The 18875-nt window shown below is 40.7% G+C and overlaps 6 protein-coding genes across 6 annotated transcripts; 4 read left to right on the top strand and 2 right to left on the bottom strand.

Moving 5' to 3' along the window:
- Nucleotides 1-931: 931 nt before the first annotated feature.
- On the top strand, nucleotides 932-2158 carry NHX1 (bifunctional K:H/Na:H antiporter NHX1; the record flags this gene model as incomplete). The annotated part of the gene is made up of 1 exon (XM_018880865.1): nucleotides 932-2158. One exon carries the CDS (start codon nucleotides 932-934, stop codon nucleotides 2156-2158), a length of 1227 nt encoding a protein of 408 aa, XP_018733513.1.
- A 2359-nt stretch (nucleotides 2159-4517) lies between these two features.
- SMC6 (DNA repair protein SMC6) lies at nucleotides 4518-7175 on the top strand (the record flags this gene model as incomplete). The annotated part of the gene is made up of 1 exon (XM_018880866.1): nucleotides 4518-7175. The coding sequence occupies one exon, from the start codon at nucleotides 4518-4520 to the stop codon at nucleotides 7173-7175; it is 2658 nt and encodes an 885-aa protein (XP_018733514.1).
- A 259-nt stretch (nucleotides 7176-7434) lies between these two features.
- Nucleotides 7435-8100, top strand: SMC6 (DNA repair protein SMC6; the record flags this gene model as incomplete). The annotated part of the gene is made up of 1 exon (XM_018880867.1): nucleotides 7435-8100. The coding sequence occupies one exon, from the start codon at nucleotides 7435-7437 to the stop codon at nucleotides 8098-8100; it is 666 nt and encodes a 221-aa protein (XP_018733515.1).
- A 93-nt stretch (nucleotides 8101-8193) lies between these two features.
- On the bottom strand, nucleotides 8194-10449 carry USO1 (Uso1p; the record flags this gene model as incomplete). The annotated part of the gene is made up of 1 exon (XM_018880868.1): nucleotides 8194-10449. The coding sequence occupies one exon, from the start codon at nucleotides 10447-10449 to the stop codon at nucleotides 8194-8196; it is 2256 nt and encodes a 751-aa protein (XP_018733516.1).
- A 41-nt stretch (nucleotides 10450-10490) lies between these two features.
- USO1 (Uso1p) lies at nucleotides 10491-12512 on the bottom strand (the record flags this gene model as incomplete). The annotated part of the gene is made up of 1 exon (XM_018880869.1): nucleotides 10491-12512. One exon carries the CDS (start codon nucleotides 12510-12512, stop codon nucleotides 10491-10493), a length of 2022 nt encoding a protein of 673 aa, XP_018733517.1.
- A 4817-nt stretch (nucleotides 12513-17329) lies between these two features.
- Nucleotides 17330-18769, top strand: AWJ20_3837 (uncharacterized protein; the record flags this gene model as incomplete). Its single annotated transcript, XM_018880870.1, has 1 exon — nucleotides 17330-18769. One exon carries the CDS (start codon nucleotides 17330-17332, stop codon nucleotides 18767-18769), a length of 1440 nt encoding a protein of 479 aa, XP_018733518.1.
- Nucleotides 18770-18875: the final 106 nt, after the last annotated feature.

Genomic DNA, 18875 nt, shown 5'->3' on the forward strand with positions numbered 1-18875 from the left:
GGCTGCGTCCCAGTACCCTCTGCTCCTTTCGCTTCGCTCGAGTCGGGCAGTGGCGGTCCCGTCGTCTTCGTCGACCATCGGAATTATAGCAGAACCGGTCCCTTACGCTTCGACTCGAGCGCAGCGAGAGGAGCAGCGGGGTCTGGGGCGGAGCCCCAGCCGCCGGAGGCAATCCCGGACCTAGTGAACGAGTTCTAACAGAGTAGTTCGTGACAGTACAGATGCGGATCCAGATATACCGGATGAGGACGTGACGGATCCCGCGACAGAGGAGATTTTTGCCAGTTGGGCGATTTTTATTGTGCTGGCGCTGTTAATTGGTTCGTTATGGACTAGTTATTATTTACAGCAGAAGAAGATTCAGGCTATTCATGAGACGGTGCTGTCGATTTTTGCCGGCATGTTTGTGGGTTTGATTATCCGCATTTCGCCAGGACATTTCATTCAGGAACACGTTTCTTTCAGTTATTCGTACTTTTTCAATTTGCTTCTGCCTCCCATTATCCTCAATTCCGGCTACGAACTACACCAGGCCAACTTTTTTCGCAACATCGGCTCGATTTTGACGTTTGCGTTCGCAGGCACTTTTCTGGCCGCTGTTGTGCTCGGCGTGCTTTTGTATATATGGACTGCTATTGGTTTAGAGGGAATTAACATTTCATTTGTAGATGCCATTAGTGTTGGAGCTACTTTGTCAGCTACTGATCCAGTAACCATTTTGTCTATTTTCAACGCTTACAAGGTGGATCCCAAACTATATACAATCATTTTTGGTGAGAGTCTGCTGAATGACGCTGTTTGTATTGTCATGTTTGAGACTGCTCAGAAGTTTTCTGGTGAGAGTGTCAAAATCTCGAGTTTCTTCAAGGGTGTGGGAATGTTTTTAATGACGTTTACTCTGTCACTGTTAATAGGAAGTATTGTAGGAGTCATGACTGCACTGGTGTTAAAACACTCACATGTTCGTCGGTTCCCACAAATCGAATCGTGTCTTGTTTTGTTATTTGCTTATGCCTCATACTTTTTCTCAAATGGATGCCACATGTCTGGTATTGTATCGTTACTTTTCTGTGGTATTACTCTGAAACATTATGCTTATTACAACATGTCACGAAGGACACAGATTGCCATTAAATACATTTTCCAGTTGCTGGCCCAGTTATCAGAGAATTTCATTTTCGTATACCTCGGGCTATCATTGTTTACCCAAGAAGAGCTCATTTTCAAGCCGGTGCTTATTATTGTAACTGCTCTTGGCATCTGTGTTTCACGATGGGCTGCCGTGTTCCCATTGTCCAAACTGATCAATTTTGCCAGTCGTGCAAGAGCCACCCGAATTCTTCGTGGCAGTAGTCTTGGTTCGGCCAGTGGTGCATCTGCTTCGCTTACTGATGAGATTCCTCAACCGTACCAGATGATGCTTTTCTGGGCTGGATTACGAGGTGCTGTAGGAGTTGCGTTAGCTGCTGGATTAGAAGGTGAACATGGTCCATCGTTACGTGCTACTGTGCTAGTTATTGTCGTGTTGACGGTGATTGTGTTTGGTGGAACGACTGCTCGGATGCTGGAGATTCTCGGAATTCGAACTGGGGTGATTGAAGATGTTGAGAGTGATGACGAGTTTGATATTGAAGCTGTGCTTGATTCTCGACACCAGCGTGAAGAGGGATTTGGATACAACTCCCGAAGCGGCAATCTCAGTGCCACCCATTTGATTGGCGGTGGTGTTGGTAGCACAAGCTCACCTGGCGATTTAGGCAATATCAGTGGTGGATTCTATCAACCTGGATCACGATCTGGATCTGTGACTCGACTAAGGCGCTCCGGTTCGTACCATGACGACCAGCTTGATGCCGCTAATATTCACGGAAATAACAACGAGTTCGACTCGGACGTCGATTCAGATGTATCAGACCTACCTCCTATGGCGGGTTCGCGGTCTGCTGCTGGCTCATCATCCGTGGCCCTCGATAACCTTGGTCCCTTAAACAGCAGCAACGGCGGTTCTGGTGCCAGTGGTGACCTCGCTGCCAACTCATCAGGTACATCGTTTTTGCGCGCTGAAGATCGTGCTCGGTGGTTCCGCGAGTTTGACGAACAGGTACTGAAACCAGTGCTCCTTGACTCTTCGCCAGGAGCAAACTCCCCTAACAGATGATTATTTTCACCTCTTATTTATTGCATAACCTTTGTGTTCCAGTGCACAACTGTCTATAGAATAATACAGCATTGACATTTACAACAAATAATCTATGTGCGTGCCGCTGTTGCCTCGGACTCTGTCCCAGACAACTGTGTTTCACTCTATATCCTTGGCCGCCGTTCTCTTTACGTCTTATTATTTGTTCAGAATAGAGTTCTCTGGTCCCATGACTCGGCCGAATGCCATAGCTGGGAGTTGCTCGTCGGCACTTTCTTTTCTACAGATGAAATTGTCCACGACCAGTAGACTTATATATAAATTCGTTTGCAAGCTCTACAAAAACAAGCACTTTGCATGTGAACTTGCATTGAGCTACAAACATGTCGTTGATTTAAAACAAGAGTCATGAGTTTAAGAAAAGCTCAACTCATAAAATTGTAAAGGTATTGGCTAAATACGTGATCCTAAACCATTTTCTCCATTGTTACTACTACCTCGTCCAAGTTTATGTTAAAGTTTTATGGCAGCATCTCTGGTTTCATTATTCCGACATTTTAATGTTACCCGGCATTGAATTTAAAACTGGGTAACCTTCACACCGGGTAACACATAGGCCCCCCAGTTTACATATTAAAAATTAGCAATTGCAGGCAACAGAATGACTTTTATATATAATAAGCTGTCCAAGATGAATATCTAGACCAATATATGCTTTAGCTGATATGTACTAACTACGATTTCGGTTGGGTCGAATGGGTTTGACCAATGGTCAATTCCACACTAATATCTCCTGTGGAATTCTTAGGGCCCCGTTTCACACATAAATTTTATTATGTTTTCTTCTAGTTTCTTCAGTTTTCTACTATTTGTTTCCTTTTCTTAGAAGAACAGACCATTTTTTGAAGTAACTAGGGAAGTCATTAAATGGTAAACCTAAAAATATGGCCCTTACCCGGATGACCAAGACTTCAATATATGGGTCCTAGTCTTTGACCATGAGAATCGAGCGAGAACAAAATAATTTCCTTCTTATTATGGCGCTTAGTCTACAAGCCTGTCTGCAGGAGTCAAATGGAGCCAAATCGATGTGAATGACCAGCAATACTGGCTGAACACCATATTGATGGGACATAGTGACTGAGAGCATCACTGAAGATGAGGCAGTTAGTCGGCTGCTGATGCGACAACAACTGGGGGACATGATTTTTGCCCCAGCCCTATACCACAAGACCTACAAATTTCACTTGGTTCTAATATAAATCCAGATAATTATACGAAGAGAAGAGATTCCAGTAATGTAGATTCCTCAGACGTCCAGAAATACATCTCGTTAACCGTTTGTCTGATAGACACACCCAGCAGCTGCCCCTAGATCTCGCGGCTCCTCTCGCTACGCTCGAGTCCTTACGCCTAAGGTCTTACAAGTGAATCTGATTCTAGTTATAAAAATTTTATATAGGGCAATTAGTTAGTTTCTAGCTATTTAAAGAACGTATTCCTCAATTAAACGGGGTTTCTGTGGAACGCTTGGCAGCCAACAAAAAAGTGTTTTCTTTCTTTGACTCCACTTTTTTGATCTTATTTTATCATTCAGTTTCGTCACTTTTTTTTATTCATTTTCTGGCGGTTTTTTGTAACTTTTTATCAGCTTCTCGGTTTTCACCCATACAATCACCTCTGCATTATAATGGAATATAAAAGACAATATACAAATATCCTATTCCAAGAATTAAGCTAGTAGTAAAACCTGAGTTCTGACTTACTTCTATATATGGCACTCTCCCCGGGCCATTTATTAAAATATGGAACTGATGTTACTATTGGTGTCAGGGAATACCTGGAGAATAGTGGGTACTATTGACTTTGATCACTAACTAAAATTGAATTATATATTGTATGGAGTCAGTTGGATTAAATTCCGAGCTTTCAGAACTGATGGCCTATTGGAAGACAAAAAGTTCCTCGAAGAATGCATATTTGTGGGCTACTGGTATCGTTGGAAACTGGCGCGGCTGCAAAGAGCGCGCTTCGACGCGTGTTTCAGTAAATGCATGGAGAAATTGCAGGATACAGCCGTGGAAGATAACAAACTCTCGGGCCAAGACCGTGAGTTGATATATAGTTGACAACAAATTCCAGTGAAAAGTCATTATTTCATTGTAACAAAGCAAAGCAGATTAAAGCAGCTTTGAAGAGTGGTTTTGTACTTTGTACTTTTCAACAGGGATACAGTTCAGGTTAGCAAGTTCAAGTCGACACTATCGGGAGATCGACTCTACAGATCAAATCTTTGACTTCGGAAGTTGAGTTATTTGTTGAACCTCCTAATTATTTATGTATTTATATGGCAGGTATCGGATACTGATTGGCCAATATGGACACTAGGCAGGAGCCGGTCAAAGGAGATGAAAGTCTTACAGTCTCACCGCCACCCGCTAAACGTTTCAGGAGCCAGCGATTCAATGATGACAATGATAATTCGAGCTCTCCTAGTCCTGTGGACTCTGAAAGTTTGACGTCGTCTTTCACATCACCCGAGGATGCTAATAATGATGGGGCTGGTCCCAGCAATTTGAGTCAAGATCTAGATTTAGATCAATATGAAGGTGAGCGTGACCAGACAATCAGCCCTACAATTGGAATAGATGGCACACCCGAGCCAGAACAATCTGTGGAAATACAACGAGGGTCAAGAGAAATGGAAGGCATTGCAAGGTCTCCACAATCGCAAAGTGCTGGAAAGATTATTTCAGTACAAATGATTAACTTTATGTGTCATTCAAATCTGACTATTTCACTAGGCAGGCGTATAAATTTCATTGTGGGCAAAAATGGTAGTGGCAAATCTGCCGTCTTAACTGCTATCATTATTGGTCTAGGTGGTAGAGCATCAGATACAGACAGAGGTAGTAGCATTTCTGATGTCATCAAAGAAGGCCAGCAAATGGCCAGTATTCGCATTAAGTTTGACAATGTTGGCAAGTTATCTTTTCGACATGAAATTTATGGTGACTTTTTCACACTTGAACGGGCAATTTCTCGAACGGAGAGAGCTGGTCATAGCAACTACAATGTATATACTCAGTCTGGCAAGAAGATGAAAATATCCCGTACTGATATTCTAGAAATGCTTTCTATTTCTCATTTCTCCATCGATATTGATAATCAATTTGCTATATTGACTCAGGACCAGGCGAGGACATTCCTGGTGGCTAGGACACAAGAAGAAATGTATCATTTGCTCATGAGGGGTTTGAGAGTCACCCAATCATACCACAACGCTAATGTTTCAAATAATAATATCACTGCTACGGAGTCTGACTTGAAGGCAAAGCGTACTGATATCAAGGAACTCAAAGAAAAGGTGAAGAACTTGGAATTGAGAAGAAATAATAATCTTCGTATTGAAGAGGCTATGCGCGAAGTTGCCCGATATACAGCCATGGGACTGTGGTTTCGACACGACAGGCAAATGGAAAAGATTAGTCAGCTGGAAGAGCGTAATGATGAACTTAAACGCGAACAAGCTGAGAAACAAGACGAGGCTGATGCATATTCAAAACGCGCCCAGGAACTCGTGGTAGATACGGATTCACAGGTTTCCGAGCTTCGTGACCAGAGGGACAAAAGCTCGGCAGAACGACTCGAGGCGATTAACCGAAGACGCGAATTGTCTGATAAGTTGGACAGTTTGAAACAGAATCAAGTGAATGTCAACACCGAGAAAAACAAAAATGAGCAGCATAAAGTCGAGCTTGAGTCTGAACTAAACCGCCTTACGACTTCAGAAGGCGGTAAGGAATATTTAGAGGCACAAATTGAGACTGTTAACTTGAAAATTAATGAATTAAAAGAAGAGGAGATGGCACTGGTGAATGAAGCCGAGAACTTCGAATCAAAGATCAAAGAGGCTAGCGACCTTGTGAAGAGCTTACAAGGGGAAGTCAAAAAGTACGAATCGAGTATACTGTCTGAAAAGAGCCAGTTGGCTAAAATTCAAGAGGGGTCTCAGGTGTCTGTTGATGCCGCTTATGGGGTAAATATGGCCAATGTTCTTAAGGAGATATCGATGAATAGCTCTTTCCACCAGAAACCCATCGGGCCCTTAGGACAGTTTGTATCGCTTAAAATACCAACTTGGGGTCCTATGCTCGAACATCACCTGAGGCATACTCTTGCCGCCTTTTGGACTAAAAACACTGAAGACCGTAATCTACTTTTAAAGATACTCGCAAAGTACAAGATGACAAATACCGTTATTGTTAAAGATGTTGATATGTTCGATTATTCCTGGTCAAGTCCAAGCAAGGAATATACAACTGTATTAGACGCTCTGGAATTCAAAGATGAATCTGTTAAAAGAATCTTTATTGATCAATATCAAATACACAGGATCCTGCTTATTGAAGACCGTGCTGAGGCTGATCGAGTAATGTATTCACATCCAAAAAATGCACTTGTAGCTTTTGCAAAGCAGAAAAGTATAGATGGCTCTCAATCCCGAGATGGGTTTCAAGTTGGTGCGAATCGAGGTGGTTCTTCTTCAAGTATCCTTCGTGGTGCTCCAGTGAATAAGACCCCTAGAATGGGTGTAGATCTGAGATACCGTGTTAAAGAGCTTGAGGATTCGATCCGGAGTACTCAAAGTCAATGTACAAGAGTGAGATCGAAGCTTGATGACGCTACACGAGCTCTGGGTGAGAGCAAAGAATCCAGCAGACAGACGACAAGAAGGCTAAGTTCATTGCGCCACGAAATGAGGACATTAGATGAAAAGCGGGATGATTTGCAAACTCAGTTGGAGGATTACGATAATGGCAAAGTTCTGGAAGTTCAAGGGGAAATAGAAAACTGCAAACAGAGAATTGAGACTTACATTCTCCAGTTTGAGAAAATTCACGCAGATATGCTTGAAACTCAAGAAGACGTTAGATTGGCTGATACAATTATCGCCGAGGCCGACAAAATTCATGACGAACTATGCAATAGGATTGAGACCATTCGGGTATGTATAGCAGTTTTGATATTGTGAAATAATTTCTCTAACATAAGCGTTTAGAAAGAAGAGGAAAAGTCCAGAGTCGAATCTGAGAGGCTGCTGCGCAATAGAGACACTTGCTTAGAGGTAATTAGACAGCTGGCAGGAGCAATCAACAAAAATATGGATGAAATGAAGAAATGCCGTGACCATGCTAATGTAAGTAGATTGTCTAACTGAGTGAGTTGACTAATTCTAACGTGTTCAGGATTATGAGACCAGAGCTAAGACCATAATTGAAGAGAGAGTTCCTATGGAAAAGGATATGACGATTGAAAATTTAGCACAAAAAATTCTGGAACTCAGAGCTACTATGGAAACTCTTGAAAAAGAAAATGGTTGCGATATGGTTGAACTTGTCAAACAATATACTGAGGCAAATACAGCACTCTTGAATGCTAAAAAAGAGTATGATAACTTGAATCGGGTTTACAGTGTTCTGATAGGATCGTCTAAAAACCGTGAGAGCAAATATGAAGCCATTGTTACGGCAACTTTGGACAGTATTAAGAAGGGCTTCAAAGTGAACCTTGGTATGCGTGGTTTTAACGGAAAGCTCATTATAGACAGGACTGAAGAGAACCTTATAATGGATATTGATCCTGTGAAGAGTGCTGTGACAAGGAAGGTAGAAACTTTGTCTGGTGGTGAAAAATCATTTGCCCAGATTGCACTACTTATTTCGATTTGGCGTGCGATGCCTTCTAAGCTTCTGGCCCTCGATGAGTTTGATGTTTTTATGGATAATGCGAACAGAAAGCAGAGTTTGGACATGGTGATCAAGTCACTGGGGAATCGTTATAATGCTCAATCAATTGTCATTACTCCTCAAGACATGGAAATAGATGACGTTCAATTGAAAAACAACGATATAACTATACAGAGAATGCCCGATCCAGTGAGAAGTGCCCCGCACTAACCTATTGAGTATAACAACGAAAATAACGATTCATGAATATATTATGTATACGGATAAATATACCAAAATGCAAGTAATTTTAATGTACATTGGCTAATTGCCATCTTCATCACCCTCGTCATCACCTTCCTCCTCATCGTCGTCATCTTCAGAGTCATCCTCAGAATCTGTTACATCTGCCCCTAATTTAAGCAGCTGTTTCTTATACTTTTTCTTCTGTTCATCAAGGTCATTTAGTAATAGCATGAGATCATCCAAGTCAGATTTAGGAACCATATCGACTGTAGGTTTGTCCTTTGACTTCTCCCCGAGCTGAAGTTTTTGAGTGAGATTTTTATTTTCGGATTCTAACTTTGCCACTTGCTCCTCGAACTTGCGTGATAACGCAATATTCTCCTGTTGTGACTTCTCGTAAAGATCCTTAAGCTTTTCAGCTTCTGCAGATTGTGATTTTTGTAGTTCATTTCGTAGTTTCTCCATGGCATCTGTATGCGATGCGAAAAGTATTTTCTTATTTTCCTCAATTGCTTTACGATGCGCTTTTTCAAGTGTTTCTTTCTCATTTTCATGGCTACTTAAAATCTCTTCCTTTTGCTTGACGAATTCCTTTTCAAGGATGCTCTTTTGATCGGAGAAATCCTTGTGCAAATTATCTTTTTCTTTAACATGCTGCTGCTCAAGTGAATCCTTTTCCGTAGAATGCGCCTTTTCAAGCGATGCCAGTTTGGCCGAGTTTACTTTCTCTAATATGCTCTTCTCCTTTTCTAATGAACTGATTTCATCCTCAAGTGTAGACAGCTGGGTATCTTTATCTTCAGAATCTTTTTGTTTGGCAGCACTTAATTCATCAGAAAGGTTTTTGAGCTTAAATTCCATTTCAGAAACTTGATCTTTGTACTTCTTTTCAAGCTCTTCAGCTTGCTTGGGATTCCCATTTTCCACCAAGTTCGCTGCCTCCAGCTTCAAAGTGTTATTTTCAGCTCTCAGCTCATCTAGTTCTATTTTTAGTTGATTGATTTCTTCCCGAAGGGCAGTTTTCAGTAATTCTGATTCTTGCTTTTCCTTAGTAAGTGCTTCCGTCGTATTTTCCGAAATTTTAAGTTCATCTTCGAGCTTCGATTTAGCAGTTTCAAACTCGACTATCCGTCTAGATAGTGACTCAATCTCTTTACCTCGACTATCCTTATCTAGGGCGATAGCATCTACTTTCGACTTTAATTCCGAGTTTAGCAACTTAGACTTATCGAGCTCACTTGATAGATTCGCTTTCTCGTTATTAAGTTTTTCGATTTCGGTTCCTAGTTCTGCCTTACGACTTTTGAGTTGTTCAATTTGTTGTGCTGCAGATTGGAGCTTGCTTATCAGCGTCTCTTTTAATGTCTCTACTTCGGTGAAAGAGTCACTCAATTCTTGAAACTGAGTTTTGACTTGTACCAATTCTGCAGAACTAGCCTTCACCTGAAGTTCAAATTTCTTAGCTGCTTCCAGACTTTCCTTCGACTCCCGCAGTATCTTGTCCCTTGACGCGGTCATTTCCTTCAACTGGCTCTTGAGCTTCGAGTCAGATTCTTGAGATTTCAGTATCTGTTTCTGCAAATCTTGGATTTGCTTCTGAAGAGTTTTGTTCTCTTTGTCAGCATCTTCTTTTGCTCGCGTTAAAGAGAAAAGCTCCCGATTCATCTTGTTAATACCACCTTCAGCCTTCTCCTTATCTCTCGTCATATTTCCAAGTTGCGAGATCAATTGCTTCTCCTTTTGTTTGTGTTCTTCAACCGCTCTATTGGCCTTTTGTAATGAGTCAGATATCTGCTTGAAATTTTCATCCAACTTATTATATTTTACCTCTAACTCTTCCATGTCTTTAATTGATTTGGTATGGGCTAGTTCAAGGGACTCTTTTTCAGATTTGGCTGCTTTCAAATTTTTCTCAGACTCTTGGAGTAAACCTGTAGTTTTCGATATTGTTTCTTTCAAGTTTTCAATCTGTTCACTTGTTGAGTGTTCAAGCCCCGTCGTCTTTTCCTTCAATTCTTCTAACTCTCTGCAAATATCAAGATGTTCCGACTGCAGAGATTCGTACATATCAAGGGATACCCTTGAGTTTGGCTCTACTGTTGGATCACGATCAAGAGCCTTTTGAATACGTGCGCTATTCTCCTTCAAAAGATCGACATATGCAGAGTCCAGATACACTTGTGGAAGTCCTGTCTTATCCCGTTCGTAGCTGAAAATATCATCGACATCAAATTCCTTCAAGACAGGATTTTCACGAAGTTTTTTGAACTTTACAACATACTGGTCTCTTCCAATTGTGCTGGATAACAGTTTGTGAAGTTCAGTTCTGAACATAGTTAGTTATTTGAATATTGACGAGCCCACTGAGATTATACTTACCTTGGGATTGGAGACTCCGCGCTACTGAAATCATAAACAATGCCTAGCAAAACAGTGCTAAGAGCTTCAACCAAAGGATCATTATTAGAACTGTGGGTTGCAGAGGAAATTAGAGCCTGAATGGTTCCGGATTCACCAAGAAAATCTGACACTGCCTTAGTGTCATCATAAAGCCATATAGATAGCAACATCAAATAACCAAGAGATATGCGTGGATCGGGATAGCGTAACGAGGTAACAAGCATACCTGACATAGCTTGGATGCAGGATACAACCTCCTCACCAATTGAAGCGTCACCAATCATCAAGCCTCTCACAAAATCACGAACTTCATGTGATTCAGTGTTGTAATGTGACGGGTTGGAAATATCGGCATCTTCAAACAAATTGATGAGTATTACAGCCGCGAACCACGGTTTATAGGGGTTCAGCCTGGCATCAGGATCGTAATCTACCAGCGCCGAGAATAGGTTGGCTGAACCTTCAGGATAGTCGGGCTGTGGTTTAGCATCCCCAACTATTTTGGGTGCATTTGTTTCAATCTGTTCAAGATTTGGACTGGTGCTAGTGCTTCTTGATTCCACTTTGTCTTTAATTTCCAGCTCATCTGCAACTTCAGACATATTCCCTGGATAAGAAGCCATTTGATCTTTTAAAAAGCTTAGTTTGGCCTGGATATTTCCTTGTAGAGCGGAACTCAAACACAGTTGTGCCGCTACCCGAAGGTCGAAAGTGTGAACTGACGTACTAAGAAGAACCCAGTTAAGAAGCGCTAAAGACACAGGAATAATAAGTGGCTCCTTCTCCACATTAAATGCAATTGACAAGTCAAAATATGGAACATCAATAGCTAAAAATTCCTCTTGTAACGGACTGTTTCCTCGCACAAGAGCAGCAGCAGTGAGAAAAGCTGAACATCGAACTGGCATTGGAGTACTTACACCAAAAGCTAACCTTAGTACCGTGAACAATAAGCCTTCTTTACAGAGTGCCTGTTGGTTGACCGGTGTGCTCCAGTGATCCTCAATTACAAATAATCGGCACAATTCTAGGGTACCGATAATTGCATTTGACAACGAACCAGAATCATCAGAAGAAAGCTGGTCCAAAGTATCTTTATTTTCTAACAAAGATACCAATTTAGGAACACAGTTGGTTTCTCTGAAGTGATGCTGATTGGAAACATTATACCTGAGCAAAGCAGACAGCAAAGAAATCGCTTCCTCTACAACCACACCCCCATTGAGACCGCCTTCAATGTCAATTATGCTAAATAATTTATCAAATGTCCCCTCAAATGCGACTAGTTTCTGCATATCAAAATGTTCACTAACCAGGTATAATAGTAACAATATTGCCTCGTTCCTAATGACATCTCGATAGTCATCCAAACACGCGACTAAAGAGGAGATGCCCAGAGGGGCAGCTAAAATGCATTCTTGAGATCTCAATGGCCTATTAGATATAATAGCGGATAGCAGTTGCAAAGCGTAGAGTTTAGTAAAGAAATCGTCCGTTTTCTCAACCAGTTCCAGCAATGTTATAATATTATCCTGCTTTTGGGTGAATTCGTCTGTAAGCCATAATGAAATATTGTCAGGATTGTGATTCGGTTTTAATAGAGGCGAGCTGTATTTTTTTCCACGGGATCTGGTAAATCGTGAATTTTGCTCCAGAGGTCTTCTTGCCTGACGCCCTGATCCGGTCGAATTACCGTTAGTCGTGGTCGCTTGATCTTCGCTAAGTTCATCAGGCATGAATAAGATTAATAGAGTCTCCAATGTAGCTCTACACGTCTCAGCATCTTCACTATCACGATGTAATGCAGAAATCAAACCTCGTAATCCTCCAGCAGCTACCGTTTCTCTATATTCCCTACTGAATCCTTTCAGACCCAAAACCGCTGCTCGTCTGTCTTCTAACAAAGTCGAATGTTGTAGCCTGTCACATAACTTCGTAATTGTGACAGATGCCGTCTGAGGTTTTGGCTGAGTTTGTGATAAAAACCCAGAGAGCATCTTGAATTTATGAATTCAATTGGTCTTTAATTATTAGCTACCTAGGGTCTGTTAATATACGTGGAAATAACCATAAACATCTACAGTGAAATTATTGTGCATAATATGCAATTATAGGACAGTTACTGACTATAAAGCAGGAAGAATCAGAGGCTACTACTTGATTTATACGAACTGATAAAAAAAATTCGTAGGTTTTTTTTCTATAAATTAAATGATTAGATCTGGTGAAAATCTATTAAGTGTTTCCATGACGCAATACGGTCGATAGTGTTATTTTGGCATAGGTGATAAATAGCTTATATAGTAGATTTATATGTCGCATACAATTAGTTGATGTTTAAATAATTATACTTACACAATTTGTGGCTGTGAGACCACTATTTGCAGACCTTGTAATTTTAAATAATCCGTCGTTAACATATTAAGAAAGTATATATATAATGTTCTGTACCATCAAGTAACTATCTTCGTTTCGTGCTGACGTCACTAACAACACAACCTGGTCTTACAGAGTGAAAACTCCAATTTATACTAACTGCATCCAATCCTGTCTATACGATCCTTTTAGATTGAGATCATTGGTAGAGGAAAATTAATCACTTCTTGAGTTCTGTCTAGGCTTGACTCTGTCTTCCCATGGTTTAGCTATCCATGCTGTTAATTTATTTCAATGAAATATTGATATCACAAAACAAGACCATACAGTGTAGCTTTCTTTGTTTGTTGATTTTTACCATGTACCATTCATTAGTCCCTAAGAGAACAAGTTAACAACATACACTTTTGGAAAAAAAGAAGATTTTGGTAAGAGCGTATCGTTTGTTACAACCTATCCAGCCATTGCTGTAGATCACAAACTCTCAGCAGTAGCAGTTACTTTACTGGGTTTTCGGCTAGCAGGTATTTATGGAATTTTATTGCCTGGACCTGATACTGTAATAGCACTTGATTGTTCTCCGCTACTCTATGGTATGTTACATAGGATGACAGGAATGCGACTAACAAAAATTATGCTGTTTGGATAAGAACCAAGCCCAGCAGCTTGAATTATTAACAGTGGCAAATTATAGCATCCAATCTACAGTATTCTTTGAATTTTGGAGATGGAATGCTCAAATTGATAGCCTAAGACTTTTGAAAATTTAAACTACAATTCGTGAACATCTTACACGGTCGGTAAATAAATTCCAAGTCAATGTACTCAGTATTGGAGAAACATCTTCACGAATCTATGTTCATTAATATCACCTCAATTTCGAACAAAAAATAGTTAGAAATAGGTGAAAGAATATCCGGCCTCAACTGTTACCAAATTTACCCCTACGAATTTGATCCTACGGTGACATAAAATGTCATCATCCTAAAAAAGAAAAGTACTATGTTTTAATCCGAAAGATGGTAAATACCAATAGAATCCTTACTACGATATAATTAACAATAATAATTATTGTTGTACCTTGAACTTAAATGCAGCGAGTGGAATTTACCCTTTATGTCTTTCCTTCGTCCTCTGGTTCACGTCAACACATTGGGACGGAGTAGAAATGTGGCACGAGGATATACCCAATTTAGGCGATTCCTGGCTGGATCCGGAGACTTTTTTTTTGTAACAGAAAATGGTACATTTAGATATTAAATTGATATAGGTGTACAAGAACGGACTAGAATGGATCCCAACTACTCAACAAAAACCATTTGCCAATTAGATCTTATGTAAATCTTATATGGATTAAGAAGCTGAGAGCTGCAAATTCCAGCTATGGCCATCATTATTTTGACCTGTGCATGTACTCGAAGTCCTATTTTGGAGAAACGAAGTATCAATGTCTTGCTTGAATTGGTACTCAGCTGCAGCGATAGAACTCGATAAACTCCCCGCCTGATAGGCAGCTATACCTCTTCCTTGCAAGGATGTAAATTCTACGATCACAAGTATATTGTATTAGTGGTCTTTTTTCAATTTCGTCATATGGCATAGGCATGTTTTTCTCAGGCCACTATCGGCCAAGTTGTTTTTGTTAAGGAAAACTAGCGGCGGTCTTGAGAGTCGAGACATGTCTTAAGTTCACGAGTGCTGAGTTTATGTTTAAGTTAAGTGAGCCGTCTTTCGACTATTCACCATCAATGGTAATGGGCCATGATATTAGATTGATTACTACTATAATCTATATGTCAGTCTGAAAAATTATTTAAGCAGGTGCCACATTACTCCAGAAATGAATGCTCTACATATGCATGTTCTTTAAACTTTAATATATCATCTCGACTGCAGCTATAGTGCATAACGTAAGATAAAATGCGCATGTAGACTGTTGACTGCATTTCAGTACCAAATGGAGTTCATTCGGGCAGATCTTGTAGATATTTGGAAGGTAGATACAATTTTAACGTTTTCGTCTCTTTGGCATGTCGAACAGCTATTGGACCAGCCAGAGCTGATGTGACATATTATTGCTGGCATTTATGCATGGAAGGTCCGAGCCGAGTGCCAGACTAATGTTTCACACAGAGACATCACAGCCTGGATAATATCTCCTTGACCTAAGGCAATTGTTACTGGATTGAGATTTGTCTGTTCCAAGCAGGTGGCATATGGCAGCGGAGATGTACTTGCCAATGTCTAGTTGTCGAGGCGTTTATTCTGTCAACTGTCGTGAATAAAGTTTATACCCCACGGGACGGGTCTGACTGGTCTTCGTAATATTATAAGCGATGTTCAGGGAGAAATACTAAATTTTAAGGCCGAGACTGCTTTCTTAATTGGAATTCGAAATCAAGTGGGCAGTTTGCAGATACATCCGTATCTCCAGAACGCAAAGAAGAAACTAATATGTAGGTAGCATGTAGACATGGTAAAGGTACAATAAGGTACAGACGTGAGATAAACCACTCGCAGGACCGGGTCAACACTCCAGATAAACTATTACACAGTGAAATGAGGTGGGCAGTGCGTGACTTTGTACCTTTGCCGACTTGAGACAACATCAAGTACTGTGCTATACATAGGGAATAGCATGAAGCTTGGAGCCAGTTGGTGCCAAAAATGCCCCTGATGTTGAAGGTAGATGACAAAAATAGGCAAAAAAAAAAAACTGCCGTTGCCCGTATTCACCATTTATTAATATTTTTTTTTAAAAATTAATTCTGCACAGGAAGGAAAATGGTTAAAAGAGACATAGCTTTCATAATTTGATGTTATTATTGCCTCACACCTCGGTACTAATTGGGACGGACTATGTTGTCGTGAATGTTTGGATTATTTGGTACCATCATGATCGACCGACCGGTCTAGAGCGATCGAAGATGCCAGTCTCCATTACCGGCAGGTAATAGATCGTCAAATTGATATCAAAGGCCTGACAGGCCACAGGCCATTGCTGCTAACAATGCAGGATGCAATTTTCGCTCATTAGGGCCTCGGACCCCCCTCACTTTCGGCTAAAAAATACCACCCTATCCGGCATGGACGCCACAACCGATCTGAGACATTGAGTGATATTCGGTTCGTAGTTAGGTCATAGAGAAAACGCGCCGTGTGGTGCATATTTGTGATGACTTTTCTGATAATAGAATATTTCTCTTGCCTTAACAATATTTTACCGCATTATGAACGCACTACCGAGAAACTAAAGAAGGACATTTCAGCAAACTGCTGACAATTGCGGTTGTTCTTCGAACTTCATACTTGGTTTTGCTTGGAACGAAATCCCAGGCGCGGGGATTTGTCGGATCCTGGATTTGGACTTCCTGAAATATTCAGGTGAGGCATTTGGCTGGAAATTAAAAATAGAATAAACAGTTGGTTGGTGTGTCTCAGTATTGTGAGTTTGGGCTTTCTGTCGGGTTCGGTGCATCTAGCGGTCCTAATTGTTGATAATTGATCACCGGAAATTGAATATTGAATATTGGATATTAAATCACAAATCATTTTGGTCGTGTTAATAGTGGACTTACTTCCTGCTAAGGTTATCAAGGTTTACAGCTTTCGGATTAAAATTTAGCTATTTTCTATTCGAGAGGATTAGCTTACTAGCAAACTAAATTTAATTTTTTCTTACTTTGTTCTGCTTCATACATTCATTGATAAAGAAAAAATTAGGGATGAATTGACCCATTGGTTGAATATTGAAATTTCGCGCATATCAAAAAAGTCCAGAATCACTTGTCGCCGTCGTCATCCCGCAAAAGGCTAGAACAGGAACAAGACCATTAACAAAAGGCAAAGGTAACTGTCAATCCAAAAGTCCGACCGCTAATCATTGCTCGAACTGCTCTAAACAAACTGCCCCTGAAATCACGAGGGTATCGCTTCTCATTATTTTTTTCTCTGAAATTTGAAACGAGAGTCTCATAACCTGATTCGGAAATAGAACTCTATCTCCTTTAAACCTAAATTCTTAACCTTATTCGTCTGTCGGCTATATTGAGGTTTATCACTGATCAGTTCACCTAGTCAAAAGGGATCTTTTTTTTTGATTTGGACATGAATATAGAAGCAGCTCTTTTTCCGGATATTGTTTCTGAATTTAAGTTAATTTACCGCGTTATATTGTCGGAACTCAACTTTGTTAAATCAAACCATGGATAACAAAAATCATCATAAAAGAAGGCGTAAGCGTCACTCAAAATCTAGAAACGGCTGTGCCAACTGTAAAAAGCTAAGGATTAAGGTGAGTTATTGATAATGATTTATTGTATTATTACAATTGTTGTTATTTTGGATTAATTACTAACCAGCGATTCAGTGCGATGAGACGCAGCCTACTTGTCACAATTGTGTCCGTCGACACAAGGAATGTTCTTACCCGACATTCATGACCGAAGGGTCACCTGGTCTATTGCAGGACCAAAAATATGATACTTCAAGAAATATTATCATTCTTGATACTAGTCACTATGCCCAGAGCGCTATGCTTTCTAGCGATCCTCCGGTTACTGACCATGAGAATGGGCATGCTCTTCCTACCAACGGCTCCACCATTTACACTTCGGAGTCATATCAATCACGACCTCAGCAACCGGCTCCAGATAATCCTCCAGAAAGACCACCTCAGGGCGAATTGATTATTAGAGACCGTATCAACCCCTTCGCTACGGTGCCCGGGACCCTACTTCCTCCTGAGTGTACTGTCAAACATCAAGATCTGGAATTGATTCATCATTACTCATTTCACACTGATAACATTATTATGATGCAAAGCGCTCGCGAGAAGCCTATATGGGAACGGGTGGTTCCTAAGGTCAGTTTTGCTTTCCCCTATTTATCTGACGCCTTACTTGCTATCTCGGCGCTTCACCTTCAGCATTGTTCTGATGGGTCCCGAGATTTACGCAATTATGCCCTTCAGAAGTATTATAACGCAATGTCGTCATCTCAAGTCCTCGATATCACTAATAGCTTTGAACCCAAATTTCTGACCAGTTGCTTTCTGATGATGTTGGCTTTTTCGTTCGATGATGTTATTGACTTGATTTCCTTTAATGGCAAGCCCGATGTGTTTGCACTTTCACGTGGCCCCTATATCTTAGCAGAACGTCTGTTCCCATTCTTAAGCAAGGGGCCATTACGAGGACTTCTTCGTCAAGTTCCTGGTGAAGACAATGCATTTGCCAAAGCTATGGAATTACGACTACCTGCTTATGAGAATCTGTATAGCGTACTTAGTATGTTGTCTAGACCATCTGTGAGTAGGAGTAGTCAAAGCTCATCTGACAGTTCTCATCGATATAGTATTCCTGAAGATGCTATTCCTATGGCAAACTTTGATTTTGTCGAGGTAAAGAGCGAAGTTGAGACTAGCAGTTCCAATAGTAGTGTTACCACGTCTGAAGGGAACTTCCCCACTTCGGTTGTCGATACATACGCATCTCATATGCACGAACACAGCATTTTAAAAAACGAGCTAGACCGACTGATTTGCATTGTCAAGGCCTCAATTTATTTCAACGCGGAACCACTTATAATTACGTGGATTACGTCGGTCTCTAATGACTTTGCTAATCTAGCTCGCCGCAACAATTCTTTTGCCAAGGTTATTATTGCGTACTATATGGCTGCACTTCATACCTGCCAGGGTGTCTTCTGGATAGGAGGCCGTCCCGCACGGGAAGTTATCAAGATTGCGAATAGCCTACCGTCTGAGTGGACGGATCTTATGAGCAAGCCGTTACAGATAGTTCAAAGGCAGTATGTTAGCTTGACAGACCTATTGGAACTATCTGGATGGGTTTCAGACACCCCCGGCCACCTTTAAAAGGATACTTCTCTATGTTACAACAATCTATTTCACGACTTTTTTTTATGACAGTTTGCAATTCCTGCAAATAATTATTTATTCGCCACTCAAAAAACATTTTTAA

The sequence above is a fragment of the Sugiyamaella lignohabitans genome, chromosome C (assembly GCF_001640025.1).
Source record: "Sugiyamaella lignohabitans strain CBS 10342 chromosome C, complete sequence".
Lineage (NCBI taxonomy): Eukaryota > Fungi > Ascomycota > Dipodascomycetes > Dipodascales > Trichomonascaceae > Sugiyamaella > Sugiyamaella lignohabitans.